At 36.8% G+C, this 20,742-nt stretch overlaps 1 protein-coding gene across 1 annotated transcript in view; it reads left to right on the forward strand.

Annotated features, from left to right (window-relative positions):
- Positions 1 to 1,694: 1,694 nt before the first annotated feature.
- The window catches only part of cwf19l2 (CWF19 like cell cycle control factor 2), a 32,549-nt gene continuing 13,501 nt past the window's right edge, over positions 1,695 to 20,742 (forward strand). The window contains exons 1-10 of the mRNA XM_059332050.1: positions 1,695 to 1,817; positions 3,422 to 3,532; positions 3,875 to 4,000; positions 4,269 to 4,385; positions 5,040 to 5,159; positions 5,888 to 5,981; positions 9,693 to 9,811; positions 12,240 to 12,918; positions 14,010 to 14,223; positions 18,048 to 18,165. Coding sequence (XP_059188033.1) covers positions 1,725 to 1,817; positions 3,422 to 3,532; positions 3,875 to 4,000; positions 4,269 to 4,385; positions 5,040 to 5,159; positions 5,888 to 5,981; positions 9,693 to 9,811; positions 12,240 to 12,918; positions 14,010 to 14,223; positions 18,048 to 18,165 — 1,791 coding nt within the window. The 5' untranslated portion in view covers positions 1,695 to 1,724. The remainder of the gene's footprint in view (positions 1,818 to 3,421; positions 3,533 to 3,874; positions 4,001 to 4,268; positions 4,386 to 5,039; positions 5,160 to 5,887; positions 5,982 to 9,692; positions 9,812 to 12,239; positions 12,919 to 14,009; positions 14,224 to 18,047; positions 18,166 to 20,742) is intronic.

Genomic DNA, 20,742 nt, shown 5'->3' on the forward strand with positions numbered 1-20,742 from the left:
TAAAGTGCCCTCTAGAGTGGTGAAAACGAGAGGAAGTGCCTTGACTGCCCTTTACACATGCAGGAAATGATTGGGTGCCCTCTAGGGTGCCCCTTCATACAAAACCCCCCATACCCCCATGCCCCCGGACCCCTCTACATGGTTTGGTTCAATGGTTTTAATTGTCAATACCATATCATTAATTACTTTAAGCTGGACCTCTTTTAACTTAATGCTAATTGTAATAAAGGATGAGGACTATTTCATCATACATGATGCATCATAGCTTTTGTGTGCTGGTGGGGCCCCATGTTGTACAGAATGTGCCCTTTATATTTTTTCGCCCCTGCCCTTCAAACAGTCTGAGTCCGCAACTGGGCCAAACTCACATGCATCACCAACACTGCTGCCAAAATAATCAGACTCCCAACACCCAGTCTCACAGAACTGAACAACAGGGCCATCTCACGCATTACAACCACAATAGAACAGGACATTACACATCCGCTCAACCAGGACCTCACCACACTGCCTTCCGCTCGGAGGTAAAGAACTATAAGGTGTAAAAAGGCTCGCCTTGGGAAAAGTCTGATCCCGGCAGCCATCGCTGCTCTAAACACAAGAGCACGATGAGCACAGAATCCCAAATGAACATCACATGAGCAACTCATTTTTCCTATGGGTTGTTATGTTCTTTTGCCATGTCATGTTTCTCTGTCATGTGTTGTTGTGTGATGTTACGGCTGATCGTCTGTGGTATTTGTTAAAATGTACAGTGCTGTGAAAATGAATTTTCTCCTGGGGACAATAAAATCTAATCAAATCTAATAGTGAACGGTACTTGAGTAAATGTACTTTGCTACTTTCCACCACTGAATGTTGTGTCACATAAACATATACTATTTAAATATAATTGCTTTCACATCACAACAGGCATACTGTATATGCACATATTTCTATTATAGTTGTATACAGTGATGGAAAAAGTATTCAGATCCCTTACTTCAGTAAAAGTACTAATATCAAACTGTGAAATTACTCCACTACAGTAAAAGCCCTGCATTCGCAACGTACTGAAGTAAAAGTACAAAAGTATCAGCATCAAAATGTACCTAAAGTATCAAAGGTAAAAGTACTCGTTATGTAGAATGGACCCACTCAGATATACAGTCTAAATATGTTATTAGATTATTTGTTGTGATGTATTTATGTAAGCAGAGTTTCAATTTTGTAAAGGTATGGCTCATTTTAACTATATACAGTCATGGAAAAAATGATTAGACCACCCTTGTTTTCTTCAATTTATTGTTCATTTTAATGCCTGGTACAACTAAAGGTATATTTGATTGGACAAATGAAATGATAACAACAAAAATAACTCATAAGAGTTTAATTTAAGAGCTGATGTATAGACATTTTCCATGGTTTTCCTGATAATAGCCAAAATCCTCATCAAGAAAACCAAGGAAAATGGCTAGATATCAGCTCTTAAATTAAACTTTTATGAGCTATTTTTGTTGTTATCATTATATTTGTTCAAACAAATGTACCTGTAGTTGTACAAGGCATTAAAATGAACAAGATACTGAAGAAAACAAATAGTCATATTTTTTTTTCATGACTGTATATGCACATATCTTTATTATACATGGTGCTGCCTCTCTGCACTACAATACCCACAAATCAACGGTTGACGTAAACGGCAGCGCTTTACGACACTCGACAACAACATTGACGCCAGTGTCATGGCGACGTTCGGACTCAGTTTTGAGAGTTCGAGCAGCATCGAAGAAAGAAAAGAAAGTAAACGACAGGCCCGACAGGAGGCGATAGAAAAGGTATGAACTGTAAGCTTTGTAGCGAACAACCCTGTCGCTAATCTGGGGTTAGCCTCATTGGGGCCAGTTACAGCTTTAAATTATAGCTGTTGTGTCCGAATGAAAGCTAACAAGCTAAAGCTAAGCTAAAATGAGCTCAGCGGCTCAAGCGCGTCTTTTTTGTACTTATCCGTGATATAAATTGGTATCTTTGTGTCTCTCAGAAGCCTGACAGTATGTGTGTGTCTTCACAGTATCTTGATGATGCCTGTGTCCGGTATTACGGTCTAGAAAGGCGGGAAATGACAGGACAAACACTGCTGGTACAGATAGGAGACCTGCAGGCTGTGTTTATAAAGGTTTTATGTGGTGGTCGCAGCTACACACGCCCCCCCTCAGCGTAGAGAATAGGACAGTCTCGTTGTTGTTATCACATATGTACACAGGTATTTCATTGTGCGTTATCTTTTCCCTGTGCAGCTGTGTTTGCACGATACACAGAGCAGATGATGCAGACAAATGATGCTCCCTCTGGTTGGACACTACATGTTGTAATCACATTATCTGCCCGGCTCATCTGTGCTTGAACTGGCCAAAGCAAAGAGTGTACCTGGGTCTGATTTATTCTAAGGATAGAATAGGGCTGATAGTGATCATAAGTCATGAAGGAGGCTCATAACCCATATCGTCATCCTGTTAAAATAATCGCCTAAGTCAATTTTTCAAGTTTTGCAGGAAAACACAAAAAACTTCACCAAAAGTGTTACATATGACATTTATTGATAATTTCATAAAATATCAGGATATATTTCATATATTGATATTCAGCCTAAATATATTGGCATATGACTTTTGGTCCATATCGCCCAGCCCTAGTATGGACAGAATTGTAAATGTGATACAAAACTTTCTTTAAATTATGAATCTGATTGTTAATGAACAATGCTCTCGTTCACTGGTGACATGCATGAACTACACTGCAGACTGGAGTGTTTACTAACATTAACGAACATAGAAATAGCTGAGTTAAATGGATGGGTCCAGCACAAGTTGAACGTGCATCAGCACGATTCAGCAGGTATATTACATTGACAAACATTGATGTTACATATGTCTGGTGTATGAAATGTCTGTATCGTCACTGTGCAACTATAATAATCCTCTCCTCCTCTTCTTACTCCCCTTGCTGTTCTTTAAATAATTTACTTTATCTGCATTTTGGAAAGAAATCCAACAATTCTGATAATTGGGAAAAGGCAGAATATCACAGCCAATAATCAGCTGATTCTTAATTTTATTCTGCTAAGATTGAAGAATATTTGGCTCAGAATGACTTAACATCTCACTAATGTCACTGTCATTGCAGGCAAAAAATGTGTGCAGCTTTAAAATCTTTTGTTGCTCAAATACTTTTTAAGTCATAACCCTTATCAGAAGTATCTTGGCAATGTGAAGACTCTCCATTCTCCTCATGAATCAAATGTCTCTGTGGACTTCATTCATCAGGGCTATCAGTAATTTCATGCCAAAAAAATAGAGATATGTAAATGTTTGTGGTTTAGTCTTAGTTTGGATTGTTGACTCTCCTTTTGAATAATGTGTCTTATTTCCATTGTATCATTCAGGCCAAGCAGCAGTATGAGAAGGAAGAGAAGAGGAAGGAGTTGAAGAGGCAGAGAGGGGAGGACACTTGGATACTGCCAGAGATCAACCAAAGGCTGCAGGAGATAGAGGACGTAAGATACAAAGCTTTTTGTTGTCTTAATCACTGCATTGCAATAAATTGTTGGAGTAACTCCTTGCAGAGTCAAAACGTTACTCCACCTCTGGCATTATGATTTGTATTGAAACAGTTATCCAGATGAGAAATGGGAAGATGTTGATGATATTGATGGTGATGTCAACAACTATAATGGTGTTATCACTCATACTATTCTAAAACACACCCGTATATGGAGACACATGAATAAAAATGGAGACAAATAGTTAACCATGTGTGATTTAGGATTGACTCTTTGAATATATTACGTCTTGAAAAAAAAAATAACACAACCAATGAACACTAATGAAATCTATAGGAGGGCTCTGTAAAGACCAAGAAGAAGAAAGAGAAGAAATCTAAAAAGAAAAAGGAGAAAAAAAAGAAGGCCAAGAAGGAGAAGAAGGCAGCAGAGGCAGGAGATGGCTCTAATGACAGCTCAGAGGTAAGTTATTAAGTTATATTACACCTGCAACACTGGTTAATAAGTTAAATATTGTCCCAAATTCTGCTAGAAGAAATAGTGATTTAAATGAGGTGATTTTAATGGAAGTTATTCTTGGCTCTGAAAATGTAATAGTATCATTCCTGGTGAGGTGTAAAGTTAAATTTAGAACTCTGTACAAGGCTCCTTTTGTTTAGATGTAATAATCTTGTACTTTTTTCCTTCTTCATCATCATTTCCCGTCTCCCCTTCTCTCTCTATCTGTCAGGACTCAGAGGATGGCTGGGTTGAGGCTCAGCCTCAAACACAAGCTGCTAAAGCCTGGCAGGTTCCAGATGAGTCCAAGCCTTCAGAGAGCAACATCAGCCCAGCACAGAATGCCAAGGTAGCATCCTTACCTGCTCCAACAGATACTGAATGTTTTATTTTTGGTGCCCCAACCAAGTATTGAGTCATATAGATGGACATATTTTTCAGAGGCCAACATTTCCATATTAAACATACTTTTTCAAATTTGTCTTTTGTAATATTAAATTTTTTTTGAGACACTGAATTTTAGGTCTTCCTTAAATGTAAGCCATAATCATTATAATTAGAACGAATTACATAAATGAATACATGAAATCTTTCATTCTGTGTGTAATGGATCTATATAATGTGTTATTTCCACTTTTTGAATTGAATTACCAACATAAATAAACTTTTCTATGATATTCTAATTTATTGAGATGCACATGTATAATGTGTAACTTTCCTACATTAAAATGTCTAAAAATCATCTTTTGTTATTGTTTGTTTAATACAACAAATGTACATTTTAGACATTAGCAAAGTCTCTTTTTCAATGGAGATTTAAAAAAAAAGAAGAAGCAAAACACAGCATAACTGAGGAATACTGTGTCAGAGGTATGAAGATGATACATACAGATTTGCTGCTTCTGTATCAAACGTATTCACTCACGTCACCATCCACTCAATCTACAGTTAACATCTTTCTTTTCCCTTGTTTAATCCCACACTGTCTGTCTCTGTCACACAGAGGGACGAATGGATGACCTTTGATTTCCTGGCAATGCAAACCACGTCGACAGGGGAGAGGAGGGCTGAGAGAGAGCGACTGAAAGAGGAAGAGAAGGCAAAGGTTCAGGCCATTGAACAGGTGTGTGTTTCCCCGCCCCCACTTTTTTCCCAATGTGTAACTTCAAATCCCCTTCTACTGCAGTTCTTGTTCCACTGTCTGCCCTGGGCCAGCCGTATGGTTTCTCTGATGCACGAGGTGTCCTCAGTCTGCATGTTCACATGTTTCTGTTCTTTCAATTCTAATACAAAATGACCTGAATGTCTGAGTGAGAGGGAGGTAAAGAGACACTGTGGCAGTCAAGCTCCTCATTTCACCAACTGTGTGGTTGCCAAGGTAACAGAGGGTGTCCCCTCTCGGACAAGTGTGTGTATGTACAGTCATGGAAAAATTATTAGACCACCCTTGTTTTCTTCAATTTCTTGTTCATTTTAATGCCTGTTATAACTAAAGGTACAAGTTTAATTTAAGAGCTGATATCTAGCCATTTTCCATGGTTTTCTTGATAATGATTTTGGTTACTATCAAGAAAACCATCGAAATGTCTAGATATCAGCTCTTAAATTAAACTCTTATGAGCTGTTTTTGTTGTTGTCATTATATTTGTCCAAACAAATGTACCTTTAGTTGTACCAGACATTAAAATAAACAAGAAATTGAAGAAAACAATGGTCTAATATTTTTTTCCATGACTGTATATGAGTGTGCATTTGTTATAGTCTGTAGGATGTTTTTGTCTGGATTTTTAGCATTTGTGCCCATGTTGTACAGAAATAATTGAACTATATGTGTGTTTGTGGTTCCCTCAGGCTAGTTTGAGCAAATTGGAGCTAAACCCGTTCTGGAAAGATGGAGGAAGTGGGCTGCCCCCAGAGGAGTTGGCTGCTACTGCTGCAAAAAAAGGTAATAACAAAGATCTGTAGACTCTGTTGAGGCGAGGCATTGGATAGCTTAACATTTTCAAGTAAAAATATACTATAAACATCTTTTGGTCCCAGCTTCTCCAAATGAAGTTTCAACCGAGATTTTATTTATTGATTTTTTTCTTCAACATTAAAGCACAGAAGTTCATTGAAAAAGTAGAAGCAGAGCTGTCAGAGTCGCAGATGAAAGCTGCCTCAGTAGACCAGTTTTCTCACTATTTCCCTCTAGCAAAAGAAAAAAAGAAAATGGAAAAATGGGGTGTAACTCAGATGGGTATTCCTGCTCCCTACAACTGATTTCCTCTCTTCTAACCAACCAGCTTAAACAAGGTGCTCAAGTAACTAATGCACTTGACCAATGCATGGATTATTATTATATCCACTCACTGGAATTACTGATTGAAATGCTGGCTGTAAAGAAGGATGCTTAAAAATGATCATCTCTAATAAATATTATATATTTGTGCCCAGCTGTCATAGAAATAGAGATGGTTAAATTCCCATTTTCTATTAGGCACTTTAAGAACTGTTGAAGTAGAAGTTACAAGCACAGCACTAGTGTTTTAAATTTTTTTTATATAGAGCATAGTGTAACTCCCTCCTAGCACCAGGCAAACACAAGTCGGTTTCTTTCAATTGATTTATTCTAAACGTCATACTTCTATCTCAAAATCCACTGTGAAAACTGTACATGAATTATAAGGAAATAAAGGTTAAATCAAATTCACTTAAGATTACATTCCACAAAGTAAAATACAGATAAATGAAACAAAATACCTTGTTGGCTGCATGCTACATAAAGGGAATTATATTTTATCCTTAGGCTTCTTCTTCACATTAATGACCAGTCTCTCTTGACGACCAATTCCATCTGAACCATTGTTCATGCTTCCCGTGAATTCTGCTATGCTCCACACACACGCGAGAGCAGCCAAACGAGACTTGGGTGAGTTAGTTCACCTTCAAAATAAAAGCATTGTAATGTATACTAAATAAAATAACATTTAAAGAAACAAATAAAAACTTAAACAACACTTAAATTAATTCCTAATCTATTGCAATAAATTGGCAACAGTTACACTCCCACCAATTCGGTTATTTTCTGTGTCAGCATCAAAAAAGATTTGCCTGATTACTTCTGACAGCTAGATTCCTGCTCAAAATGAGACGTAGGTCTCGTCACAGGGGAGCTTCTGTAAGGTGGGGCTGCACAAATTCACCCATTTCCCTTGGGAAGCAGACTTAGTTAGAATTAGTGATTCTAGTAATGATTAGTTGGTTTTTTTTAGTGTGCTGAAAGTGCAAGAGAAAGGAGAATTGAGTTTTAAAATCAGATATGACTTGAATGCAATTATGTGTGCAGAAAAGTCAACTCGGAGCTCTGACAGGAGAACGAGAGGACGGATAGAGCGAGGAAGAGCTTGTGAGGCAGGGATCTGCTGAAATAGAGCGTGCCAGACAGACAGACAGACAGACAGACAGACAGACAGACAGACAGACAGACAGACAGACAGACAGACAGACAGACAGACAGACAGACAGACAGACAGACAGACAGACAGACAGTCAGAAAGCTGTGTTAAGCTGACAAGCAAATGCAGGTATATGTGTCTCTTATCTTTACAGGGGGCGTACAGTTCCCCCTTGAGTTGGCATGGCCTCCCTGTTGTAAGCTTTATTTTAACAGCATGGCAAAATAAGCTGGTGCAAACAACACACAAGCACATTTGTCATCTTTTCCGATTCAAACTGTGTGCCAGATGAGAATATTGTTTACCTCGTCTCCTGTTACAGTTTTTGAGTCGCAAGATGTGCAAACTTGTGTTTGTATTAGGGCTGGGCGATATGGACCAAAAGTCATATCCTGATATATTTAGGCTAAATATTGATATACGATATATATCACGATATTTTTATCACAAAGTGAGAGCAAATGTTCAGTCAAAGCCAAATATGAAATGTCACAAGTAGTTTTATTAAAACTGTTTATTTAAGTGAACATAAATCCTGTATAACAAAAGGAGTACCTTTTTTAAAAATCAAAGCTCCATAAAGTGCACATTTAAATGAGAAAAATATCTATAATATAAAAATAGGTCTGTGGTCTAGAGGTTAGGACATCAGCTTGTTACCACAGGGGTCACTGGTTCGAATCCAAGGACTCACGGGTCAAGAATTATTTGTCAAAAAATTGCAACAAATTACCACATTATGGGATGTCCAAAAATCACTCCCTCAAAAAAAAACTATAAAAATACTATGTAGTATGCCTATTTTTGTCAAAAATGATCACATTTTAATAGGCCTAAAAATGCTTAAAATGGGTCTATTACAGTCTGTCGAAACATATTTGAGTATAATATTACCAGAAATTACAGGAAAAAAAACACCATATTATGTCCAAAAATGACCTAGCATGTCGATTTTTGTCAAAAATGGTCAAATTTTAAAATGCCTTAAATGCTTAATGCCGTATGGGTCTATTAAGCTATATCTATAGAAGCATTTATATATAAAGAAAGAGAAAAAAAAGACCTATATCGATATATGCGATTTGGTCTAATTCTGTATCACATTAAAAAAAATATTTATATATTTTTTATATTGATATATCGCCCAGCCCTAGTGTGTATGTGTGGTTTTTGGGCCTATTTAATGTTGGATACACTTTTGTTTTGCTTAGAAAAAAATCACTTGCTTGTAAATGTGATGTTTATTCCCCCTGATATATTTGAAAAAGTGATGTCCAGCTTGAAATGGTGCAAAAAGAGCAAATCAATTCAAAGGCCAGCTCTGTGTTCGATGACAGCCGAAGCCCTTTTATCATCACTGGTCACTTCTCAGCCGTCTCTCTGACATGTATAAAATGTTTCATTTTCATGGAGGATCTTGAACATTATAAAGCTTGTCCTTGGACAACTTTTTTTTCCGTTTTCTTTATTATTTTGGTCCACCTACAATTTAGAGTGGGAACTGCATATGATTAAGCATTGCCAAATGTTCTCAAACACACTGAATCAGATACTCAGCGTTGACCTTGACCAAAGGCTTCAGGCGGTTCATTTGTCACGTTTTATCTCTCTGGGAAGTTGTATGAACTAGTGTAGAACATTTATTTCCCATGGATTCATAGACAAAATGTCCTATTCTCCCTCTCTGTATCCTGACCTTCGTTTCTCCTTTCTTACTTTTCTCATGTTTCTTTCTGTATCTTCCTTTGTCATTTCTTATTCATCATCATGTGGTTCAACTTTTTGGGGATTCAATTTCTTTTTCTGCTTTGTACAACAAGCAACACTACTTCAGGCATAAACCAATTCTTCCACTTTCTTGATTAATATTTTTTTGCACCATAGCAGTTTGGTTATTTAATGTAAATTTACAGATGACACCAGGAACAAGTAGAACTGAATTTTATATTTCATCTCTTTATTTCCCTCTATTAAGTATGTTTTACTTGTCATGTGGGTTTTTCATTCATATCAAAATGGATCTGGCTACAGTTTCAGTAAACTCACTTGTGAAGTGGCATCTAATTAACATTACATAGGTTTATAGGACTTTAATACTTAAGTTTAAAGGCAAATGACCATGTGGGAAAGATGACTTACAGACACATGGCTCTGAATTTGTTCAATGGCACACACAAGTTGTGTTTGTCTTTGTAACTGTTCCACTCGCTTAATTCCAGGAGGCCCAGTTGTGAATGATGCCGGTCTTGGCTGGCTGAGGAAGAGCTACAAAAGGATGCAGGAGCAGGCAGAGCGGGAGCAGCGCGACCTCAACGATGTGGTGGCCGAGAGATACGGAGTAAGAACAAGCACACCGACAGAGCTCACATACAGAATATACATACAGAAAAAAATGTATTAGTCCACCCTTTTTCTTCAATTTCTTGTTCATTTTAATGCCTGGTACAACTAAAGGTATATTTGTTTGGACAAATATAATGATAACAACAAAATAGCTGATAAGAGTTTAATTTAAGAGCTGATATCTAGACATTTTCCATGGTTTTATTGATAATAACCAAAATCATCAACAGGAAAACCATGGAAAATGACTAGCTCTTAAATTAAACTCTTATCAGCTATTTTTGTTGTTATCATTATATTTTTCTAGACAAATGTACATTTAGTTGTACCAGGCATTAAAATGAACAAGAATTTGAAGAAAAAAAGGGTGGTCTAATAATTTTTTCCATGACTGTATTTGCATGTGTAGTTTAGCAGAGACATACAGATCCAGTACGGAGAGAAACTAGACTCAAAATGGTCACAAATGTGGTGAATGACAAATTTAAATAAATAAAATTTACTTTCAGATGTGTTCGGCAAGCAAATTGAACACATGTAAAAACATTTGTAAAAAGTCATACATCACATCCTGAATAAATATTAATATGTTTTTAAATTTAAGCATGACAGATCTAGTAACTTTTGAAAAGCTTCCTGCGTATACAAATGTTGAGTAAAAATATTTGTGACATTATTCTATATTTTTTTGCTGATTGTTAAATGTGTGTGCATTGATCGCTTGATACACACGGAACTGGTTATTTTTAGGTGTGAAGCTTTGAGACTTTTTTTCACAGTACAGTCACAGATCCACAAATTAATTAATTCTGCATTAACGTGCTAATGGTCGACTTGGACATCTGGGCTATTGCTGAATTTGTGTTTATAATTTCAAATTGGGAAGGACATTTCTCTAAATACACGGAAAATAGCTAATTTCTCTGCCTAAAAAAAGCCTCAGAATAGAAATATTTGCACAAAAGGAGATTTGTACATAAAAGTATTGATGCGTCGATACTCTGACTTGCATGTCACAGTAAATGCACTCAGACGTCAAAGATACACACACACACACATTTGATCACTACTGTGGGAGGAATGTATGTCGCGATACTTTGTTTTATTATTAATCTGTCCCTTTGCTGTCTGACATCACAGACACACACACACACACACACACACGCACAGTGTTCTTTGTGAAGTCACTTTTAGCAGTGTCAGCATTTGTGCCTCCAGTTGACAGCATAGAAACTGTCACTGTCAGAACACTGTGTGTGTGTGTGTGTGTGTGTGTGTGTGTGTGTGTGTGTGTGTGTCAGAGTGCGTGCGTGCCTGCTTTCTTTTTTTTCTTTGTCAGAGCTCAGCCATCCACAGCAGCAACTTGTTTATGTTCTTCTAACAAAGCAGAGACATCTTATATACTGTCATTGTACCTTCTAATTTGCAGTATACGAGTTGTGTTTGACATAATGTTATTTCTGGCAAAATAACGTCAGACGTGAAACTTTGGCTATCTTTGTTTGATGAACTGGCTTTCCTGCTAATGTGGAAGCCAACACAACCAAAAGTGAGTTGTTGTTTCTTTTGGCTGAACTGAGCAGACTCCTCCTAAACTACATTGCAAGCATCTTTAGAGTAGACCACTGAGGGGCAAGCAACAAATCCCTTTTAATATGTCATGGTAACATGGTGGAAATTATGGAACAAATCTACTATTAGCCTACACTGCCCTACAAAGACTATCTGCAGTAACTATGCAAGAGGTAAAACCGAGAAAAGCTGCTTTTTACATTTTAAAATTGATTTTGTTATAAGTGTATTTAAAAGTGTTTAACAACTCTATTCAAATATATTTGTCTGTTTTAGACTTAATATTATAAAGCAATGTTATATTTTAGTCTTAATATAATATTATCTCACTTTTTTTACTTAATCACTATCTATTTGATAGGGAAATTATTATCTAAACTTATAATTACTAATATTGTTGTCATCACTATTCAACACAATGAAGAAATACTAGGCTACACTGCTTTTGTTTTATGTTAAAATGCATATGTATATGCAAATCAGACTGTGGTGAGTGCAATTACTGCAGTCTGCTTTGGTTTTAAGTTGGATTTTGCAGTTACTGCAATTTTTACATCGTTATTTCTCTGAAATAAAGCAAAATTGAAATCTAAAACTTTGTCACAAGATAAAACAAGTTCATTTTTAGTTATTACTCAATTTCGACCTAAAATTTAGTTACTGCAGTTAGGCTTTGTAGGGCAGTACAGACTGCTCTTATCACTTAGATAGATGTGTTTTTTGGCCTTGGAACATTTTTCACTTGACCTTAATAAAGTACCACAGGTGGACAGTTTAATTTTCTTTAAGATCTGAACATGAAAACCTGAGAAAGTGTTTGACTATTTTAACATGTCTTGTATTTCTTGCAGTCAATGGAGGCTTTTCAACAACGACTTGCAGAAGCTGAGATAGCTGTGTATGGACACAGCACAGTAGGAGTAAGAGGAGGAGGAGGAAGAGGAGACAGAGGCGGGTGGAGGAGAGGAGAGGACGAGCCCAGAGAGAGATGGAGGAGAAGAGATGGAGATGGAGATGGGGCAGAGAGAGATCGGTGGAGAAGAAACGAAAGGGACAGAGATTCCTCACCCACTGACAGAGAGAGATACCGCGTCCGGGGAAGAGGCAGAGACGAAGAGAGGGGTCGAGACAGCGACAGGTTTAGAGGGAGAGATAGAGATGGAGATATAGAGAGAGCGAGGGATAGAGGAAGAGACAGAGATAATGAGAGAGATGGAGATTGGGACAGAGACAAGGACAGAGTCAGAGATAGGGACAGAGAGAGGGATGGAGGAAGAGAAAGAGATGGGGACAGAGAGAGAGATGGAGGAAGAGAAAGAGATGGGGACAGAGAGAGGGATGGAGGAAGAGAAAGAGATGGGGACAGAGACAGAGAGAGAGAGAGAGATAGGGATAGCGAAAGACGTAGAGAAAGAGATAGGCCTAGTGCTGAATCATCATCTGGGCAAAACTGGAATCAACGTTCTTCCTCTCTTGGGTCACTTAAAAGCCGTTTCCTCAAACCCTCAGAGGATGATGACAGTGGTGAAGGTAGGTTGATGTCAAAACCTCTTTCAATAAGTCACACTTTGCACACATGTACAGGTACATCTCAAAAATGTAGAATGTCGTGAAAAAGTTCAATATTTTTTGTCAGTTATTTCAGAAAGTGAAACTCATATATTATATAGATTCATTACATATAGAGTGACATTTTTCAAGCCCGTATTTCTTGTAATTTTGAAGATTATGGCTTACAAATAAAACACAAAACTCAGTGTCTCAGAAAATTAGAATATTACATAAGATCAATAAAAAAGGATATTTTAAACACAAATGTGAGGCTTCTGAAAAGTATCTTCACTTCTATACACTCAATACTTGATTGGGCTCCTTTTGCATGAATTACTGCATTAATACGGGGTGGCATGGAGGAGATCAGCCTACAGCACCATGTTGCTTTTATAGCAGCCTTCAGGTCATCTGTGCCCATAGACTCCTATGAGGTTCAGGTCAGCCCAGTTTGCTGGCCAGTCCAGCCCAGTAACACCATGGTCATTGAACCAGCTTTTGGTACCTTTGCCAGTGTGGGCAGGTATCAAGTCCTGCTGGAAAATTAAATCAGCATCTCTAAAGAGCTTGTGGAAGCATGAAGAGCTCTAAAATGTCCTGGTAGATGGCTGCTATGTTGACTGTGGACTTCAGAAAACACAGTGGACCAACACCAGCAGAGGACATGGCCCCAAATCACCACTGACTGTGGACTCATATAGAATTTTTTCACAATATTTTAATTTTCTGAGACACTGAGTTTTGGGTTTTCATTTTCTCTAAGCCGGAATCATCAAAATTACAAGAAAAACAGACTTGAAATATTTCACTCTATGTTTAATGAATGAGTATGAGTTTCACTTCCTGAAATGATTGACAATTTTTTTTTAACTTTTTCACGATATTCTAATTTTTTTTAGATGTACCTGTAGGTTAAACGTTCTTTACATTTTTGAAAAGAGCTTCAATATTGTTTCTCACATATCTGCTCATTTATTCACAATTCAGGAAACAGAAGTTACACTAACATGCCAAAAGTCTTCACCAAAAGCCTTGATATGCTTACAATTTTTCCATTTTTTCCTGTGCAGAGCATCGTCCTCCTCCAGCGCGGCCATCAACAGGATTCCTGAAACCCAGCTCTGATGATGAAGACTCTGGTCCACGTAGTGCCAGCATTCAAGCCTGGAAGAAGAGCAGCAACGTGGCCCGTAAAGAAGAGGAGAAAGAGGAGGACCCTGGGAAAACCGTAACTGCCCCACAAGAGAGTCTGTGTGACAATAAAGCCGCTGCAACGATATCAAGGTTTGAGGTTTTTTTGTTTTGTGGCCTTAAACGTCATTTCCTAAATTATGTTGTACTTCACTGAATTGAAACAGTATTCCAGTTGTATGCATGTTTAGTAGAGGTGTGAATCAGCAGAGGCCCCACGATATGATTTTATCATGACACTTGAGTCAAGGTACAATATTATAGTGATTTTAAGCATTTTGCGATATAGTGAGTATTGATACAATATATTGCGATTAAACTGTTTAACTGCATTTTGTGTCCACAAAATTAAATCCAATCAAGAATTGTATTGTCAAATAAGAGAAAATTTCTCAGTCTATTCATCTCACTTCAGTCTTTCTCCACAATGAGAGTCAAACCCACAGACTGACCAACAAAGTATTCAGTCAAACTGAACTCAACTGATATCAAACATGTATGGACGACAACAACTGCAGAATTTCAGCAAACTTTCCTTAACTTTAAGCTTCACTGCTTTCAATTTTTTTTTAATGAAACATAAAAAAGCCAAACTTTGCAGCGTTATTTCTAAAACTACACACATGGTGCCTGTAGATTCCTTAGATCTTTTAGTTTCTTATGATACTAGTATCTCCAGTATCTACATTATATTCCTAAAAGTGAGTCCGCTACGGCCTCCGGAAAACAAAAAAACGGAACACTGAATATCAATGCTTGGTGGCCATGAATCGATATATTATTGCCACGTAAAATATTGCGATACTGTATCAATTTTCCCCCCACCTCTAATGTTTAGGGACAGTGTAAATGACTCAGTCCCATTATTAATGTTTCCTATTCCCATTAGCGCTGTGCTATATGCATATTACATACACATAAACACACCTTAAACCCTTTGGCACTTACTTCTAAACAAATAAATCCAGTATTTTGCTGTTTTTGTTTCATAGTCTCCTGCAGAAAAAAACTGCAAACTGCAAAAAAATTTGTATTTCTATTATCCTTGGGAATTCAGCACTACATAAAAATAATTGACTTGAGTATTGAACATCTATACAAAGCCTAATATATGTTCTGGCTTTAGCACATTTGATCCAGGGGGAGGTCTCGAAATATAATTCTAAACCAAAGCTCACCACAAATGCAGAGCTTGTGACTTCATAAATAAAACAGAACATATTTATGGAATGGAAATTAATTCCTCATTCCTTGTGTAAGAAAAGTACAAATAAGGCAAATATGGGATTACAAGTTTGATTTTAATGGGGTCACACTAACACACACACACACACACACACACACACACACACACACACAAACACACACACAAACCAAAAGCTGCTAATGGAATTTGAAGACACAGTGCATATAAGCATCAATCAGTGTTAGGTCATGTTGATGTATTCACATACCAACCTCCCCAGAGACTCTCTCTCAGTAATCCCTTCCATAAAACCTGGCTGTGTCTTCACATATGTACTTGATTAGTTTCTGTGGACCTGCAAGAGCTGCTGAAGTCCTTATCTGCTTTTGAACATTAGTCTCGATATTCCCAGAAAAACTCCCTAGGCCTCTGAACTGTTAGCCGTGTGTTATCTGAACCGTCTATGTGTGTAAAACACTATGTTTAGCAACAGACATTTAGACACATAAGCTCTTAACATAGTCCTCTGTCTGTAGACTATACAGTTTTTATTCCTTTAAGCCAAATTGTAAGTGACTTAGGGTTTGGTGATTTATTGAGTTTTCAATTTTCAATGATGACTCCCAACGATGATGCAAACAAGATGATTGGGATAAAACGATTATTGCCCGATTCAGTGTTATCTATTGCTCTTTTTTCATTTTCCTTTACAGCGCCTTTTGCCCATTTTACACTAAGTTACTGCCTGAAAAATGTTCAATATAGATTGCCAAAATGTTGAATATACAGTGCTGTGCAAAAGTCTTGTGGCAGGTGTGAAAAAAATGCCCAGAAGAATCAATGCTGGTTTGAAAGCACATATTGATTTTATTTAGATTTTTCCTTTATTCACCAACTTTGCATTTTGTTATTTGATAAAAATAAACTATTGACATTTCTATTTTTGAAGCATTCTTATTCGACAGCATTTTTTGTCACACCTGCCTGAAACTTTTGCATCAGTACTGTATATTCAACATTTTGGTAATCTATATGTCTAGGAGGTTTCAGTAGGTTGTGGCAGTGCACTGCATTATATGTTTAATTTGGTCTAATTCATTTTTACTCATTATTTTTATGTATTGAACATATTTTTAGGAGTTTTCAGTAGGTTGTGAAGTGCACTAACATTACAAAACAGTTGATTTTATTTATTTTCATCTTTTTAAGTTTGAATTGTTGTGTTGTTTTTTTATTATTAATTTTAATGTAGATATATATATGTATTTCATTTATCTATCCCTTTATAGTTAATTATATTTACAGTTCAAGTAAATCCACTGTTAAAATAATATATTTTTTATTTTTTTAAAGTGTGCTAAATACGTGTTGTTTTCAAAGTCAGTAAGTAATCGTGTTGAATAATCGAGATCTCAGTATTTACCATAATAATAGTGATTATGACTTTTACCATAATTAAGCAGCCTTTAAAGGATCCCTGCATTGTAACTGTCTCAGTATTGTCTCTGTCTCTGTTTATTCGTGTTTGTTCAGATATCAACCACCAGTCAGTGGATGAATGAGTTCCAGTCATAAAGTATCAGTTATCAGCTCCCTCACACAGTATTTACTGTACCATAGCTCATTACACCATGCCCCCCCCAGCCCTTTTCCTCATTTTCCTACTTATAATTACATGTCTGTCTCTCTTATCTTCCTTGCATCTCTCTATCTCATCCGTTTCCTGCTATATCTGCAACATACATGAATATTCTGTGTCATTTAAAGGAACACTGAACTGCGACAGCCATTAGTGGCACAGAAACTCTTGTAAACTGCATCAAATGTTTGCATCAAATGTTTCCTACTTTGATGGCAGTCCAACATACGCCACCGTTGTAGGCCAGATGTCGGAGCATCACTGCTTTGTAAAGCCGTCTTAGTTTGTTCTATGTTTTGCCTCATTAGGCTAAGTTGTTTGGGTAAACCAGCACCCAGAACCCCTGCAGCATGAAATGAATCTGCAGAGTGGCAGCAGAATGAAATGAGGCTATGAGAAGTGTAATAGCCTAGAACGATGCTTCCCAGGCTGCAAGGCTGTAATGATCTCTGAGGGGGGGGGCGCACAAAACTCAAATGAATCATAACAGATAAACAGTGTGAGAGCTCACATGAAAACACTAAATGGTTAAATTAAAACTTCACAAATACATTTCCCATTAGAGTTTAGGACTATTATTAGAGTGGAATATTGACAAAGACATAAAACCCTGTTTTATGTTGGAAATATGGAGGAAAAGAGACAAAGTGCGGAACAAAAAAACGTAAATCTGAAAAATATTTGTTGCGTATTGTGGTTGAAATGAGGAAATGTTTCATCATTTTCACTCTTTAAATTTCCCGTTCCCATTCATTTCTGAGGAAATGTTTGGTAGTCTTCACTCTTTAAAACTCAAATTAATCAAAACAGATAAACAGTGTGAGAGCTGACATGAAAACAACGAAATGGTTATATCAAAACTTCACAAATATATTTCCCGTTACAGTTTAGGACTATTATTAGAGTGGAATAATGAAAAGACATAAAACCCTGTTCTATGGCAGAAATATGGAGGAAAAGAGACAAACTGGGGAATTTAAAAAAAATGTTTTGCCAAAAATTGGTTGCATATTGTGGTTGAAATGAGGAAATGTTTGATCACTCCTTAAATTCCCTGTTCTGCCTCTTGGTTTTGGACTCTGTTTAACCTAGAAGTGAGAGTAACAGTGAGGAAGAAGAGGAGGAAGAGGAGGAGCTTCCACTGCTGTCAGAGGAGGAGATGAACAGACTGGGAGCCAAACTGGTGAAGGCAGAGATTATGGGCAACGAGGTGAGTAGGTTATGTTACTTTTTGTTTACTGGCATTGATCAGTTTTCGGTTTGGATTTTTGAGCTCCTGAAGACTCTACTGGCTCATTTTTACTCATTAGGAATTTATGTCCATGGTACATGAAGCTGTCAGAGTCTCCCGTTGGTTCAACTGGGCTAAATAAACACTTTTAGGAATGACTTACTCTAAAAAAGACACACTATAACCTAAGATTAAGAAACCTTGCTCGCTCAGAAAATTTAAAGCTACAATCAAGCCGTAATCAGGGTTCCTTTGAGGTGTTGAAGTGCAAGGTTTTTATGTAGGATCCAGAGTCTACTAACAAACAGGTGATACATTTTGAAACATTTTCCCTTTTCTTTACTCTGTCCCCCCCTTTGCGGAATGCTGTCAGGAAACACAATTTTGGTTGTTTGTTGAAGCAATATCACACCAGAGGGAATGATGTGGTGCTGGATATCATCACGGGGTTGTGATGGGGTCAAAAATAATCAAAATGTGAGCTTTGAACTGCATTAAGACTTGGCAAAGTCTCAAAAATATAAACACCAGACTGAATCACAGCTCTCATGATATACAGAATAACATCACTCCCTCTCCTATAACATTGATATCGCTTAATACACATCTAATTTAATGTGATGAACTTGTGAGATAATCAGAATTCTGTATATGCTGTATTAACTGTATATATATATGTAATTTACCATAGCTGTAAGGGGCTGGAAAAGCTTCAAAATGCACCTAAAACTGTTGCCCTTTTTAAATGTTATGTACTGTAAGCACCAGTATAAAAATATATATACAGTCATGGAAAAATATCTAAGACCACCCCTTTTCTTCAATTTCTTGTTCATTTTAATGCCTGGTACAACTAAAGGTACATTTGTTTGGATGTATAACAACAGAAATAGCTAATAATAGTTTAATTCAAGAGCTGATATCTAGCCAGTTTCTATGGTTTTCTTGATGATGATTTTGGTTATTTTCAATAAAACCATGGAAAGTCTAGATATCAGCTCTTAAATTAAACTCTTATGAGCTATTTTTGTTGCTATCATGATATTTATCCAAACAAATGTACCTTTAGTTGTACCAGGCATTAAAATGAACAACTTATTGAAGAAAACACGGGTGGTCTAATAATTTTTTTCATGACTGTGTGTATACACACATACATATACACATACATATACATATGTAACACATCCACACGTTTTTAATGCATAAAATCCTGAAAACAATACCTGTTATATTCTGTGTTTTCATATTTTATTTACTGATCTCTTTATTAGAAGACTTGACCATTAAAAGATACCAGAGTGCATTTATGCAACTCCAACATAAAAACACAATAATTATTATTTTTTTTATCAATGTGGGAAAACGGTAGAATAAAAAAATAAACAAGTGCTGATTGTGCTTTTAGTCATTGTGATACATATGAGTTTTTCTCAGCATATTTACTTTGTCTCTGCGTAAATTTAAGTGCACATCAGGGGATCCATGGATTTATTGCGCTCATTGATCTGTGCACTTAACTCCCTCTGAGTTTCTTCATGTGTCAGTGCTAAGTGTACTGTTGGGATCCCTTATGGAGAGAGTTACAGAGCTGTCTGTGACAACACACACTCACACCTATAATGCTGTGTGTGTTATCAGCCTGACATCCAGCATCTCCCTACACGACAAAGCAATCAAACCCACCTTCCCAAACCACTCAGTGTGTGTGTATTGTGCCTTTAACAGTCGAGCTCTTGCCTTTTTATGTCTTGTACATAAAGGTATCAATATCTGTCACGGCAGTATGGCTTAAGAGGCTCTGTGTGCTTCAGACAAATGTATTTTCTCTCTGTCCTCTTTAGTTTCAAAAGGTTTAGTTTCAAAGCCTAACTGTCACTGTCAAAGCACTGTTAGAGAAAATGCATTTCAAAATCATATTCAGAAAATAGGCAGTTAGATATTACACTGTTTGAGCTTTCCAAAAGGATTTGGAGTAGCCAGCTGGAGAGGGATTGTGGTTGTAAAAGCCGACAAAAGCCCAATTTGTTGTCCTCTGGCACATTCTGATACCACTTCTCCATCATACACTGGTCCTAATTATTGTATAATTTAACATTAATTTGCACAATTGTTTAACGGCCAAATATTGTAGAAAAAAGCAAACATTTGAAGACATTTTAAACATTTTAAAGTATAAAATTACAGAGGCATAACTAGAGCTGGGCGATATGGATCAAAAGTCATATCCCCATATATTTAGGCTGAATATCGATATACGATATATATTCTGATATTTTTAGCGCAAAGTTCAGTCAAAGCCAAATATGACATGTCACAAGTAGTTTTATTGAAACTGTTTTTTGTTTTTTTTTAAATTGAACATAAATACTGTATAACAATAGGAGAACCTTTTTTAAAAATCAAAGCTCCATAAAGTGCACATTTAAATAAAAAAATATCTTAAATAAAAGCTGCAGCTTGCCTGGAGCAAGGATCACAGTGCACATTTGGACTATATCTTTATAATTATATATCATTTATATCGATTTATCACCCAGCCCTAGGCATAACCTT

Source organism: Centropristis striata, chromosome 4 (genome assembly GCF_030273125.1).
Source record: "Centropristis striata isolate RG_2023a ecotype Rhode Island chromosome 4, C.striata_1.0, whole genome shotgun sequence".
NCBI lineage: Eukaryota > Metazoa > Chordata > Actinopteri > Perciformes > Serranidae > Centropristis > Centropristis striata.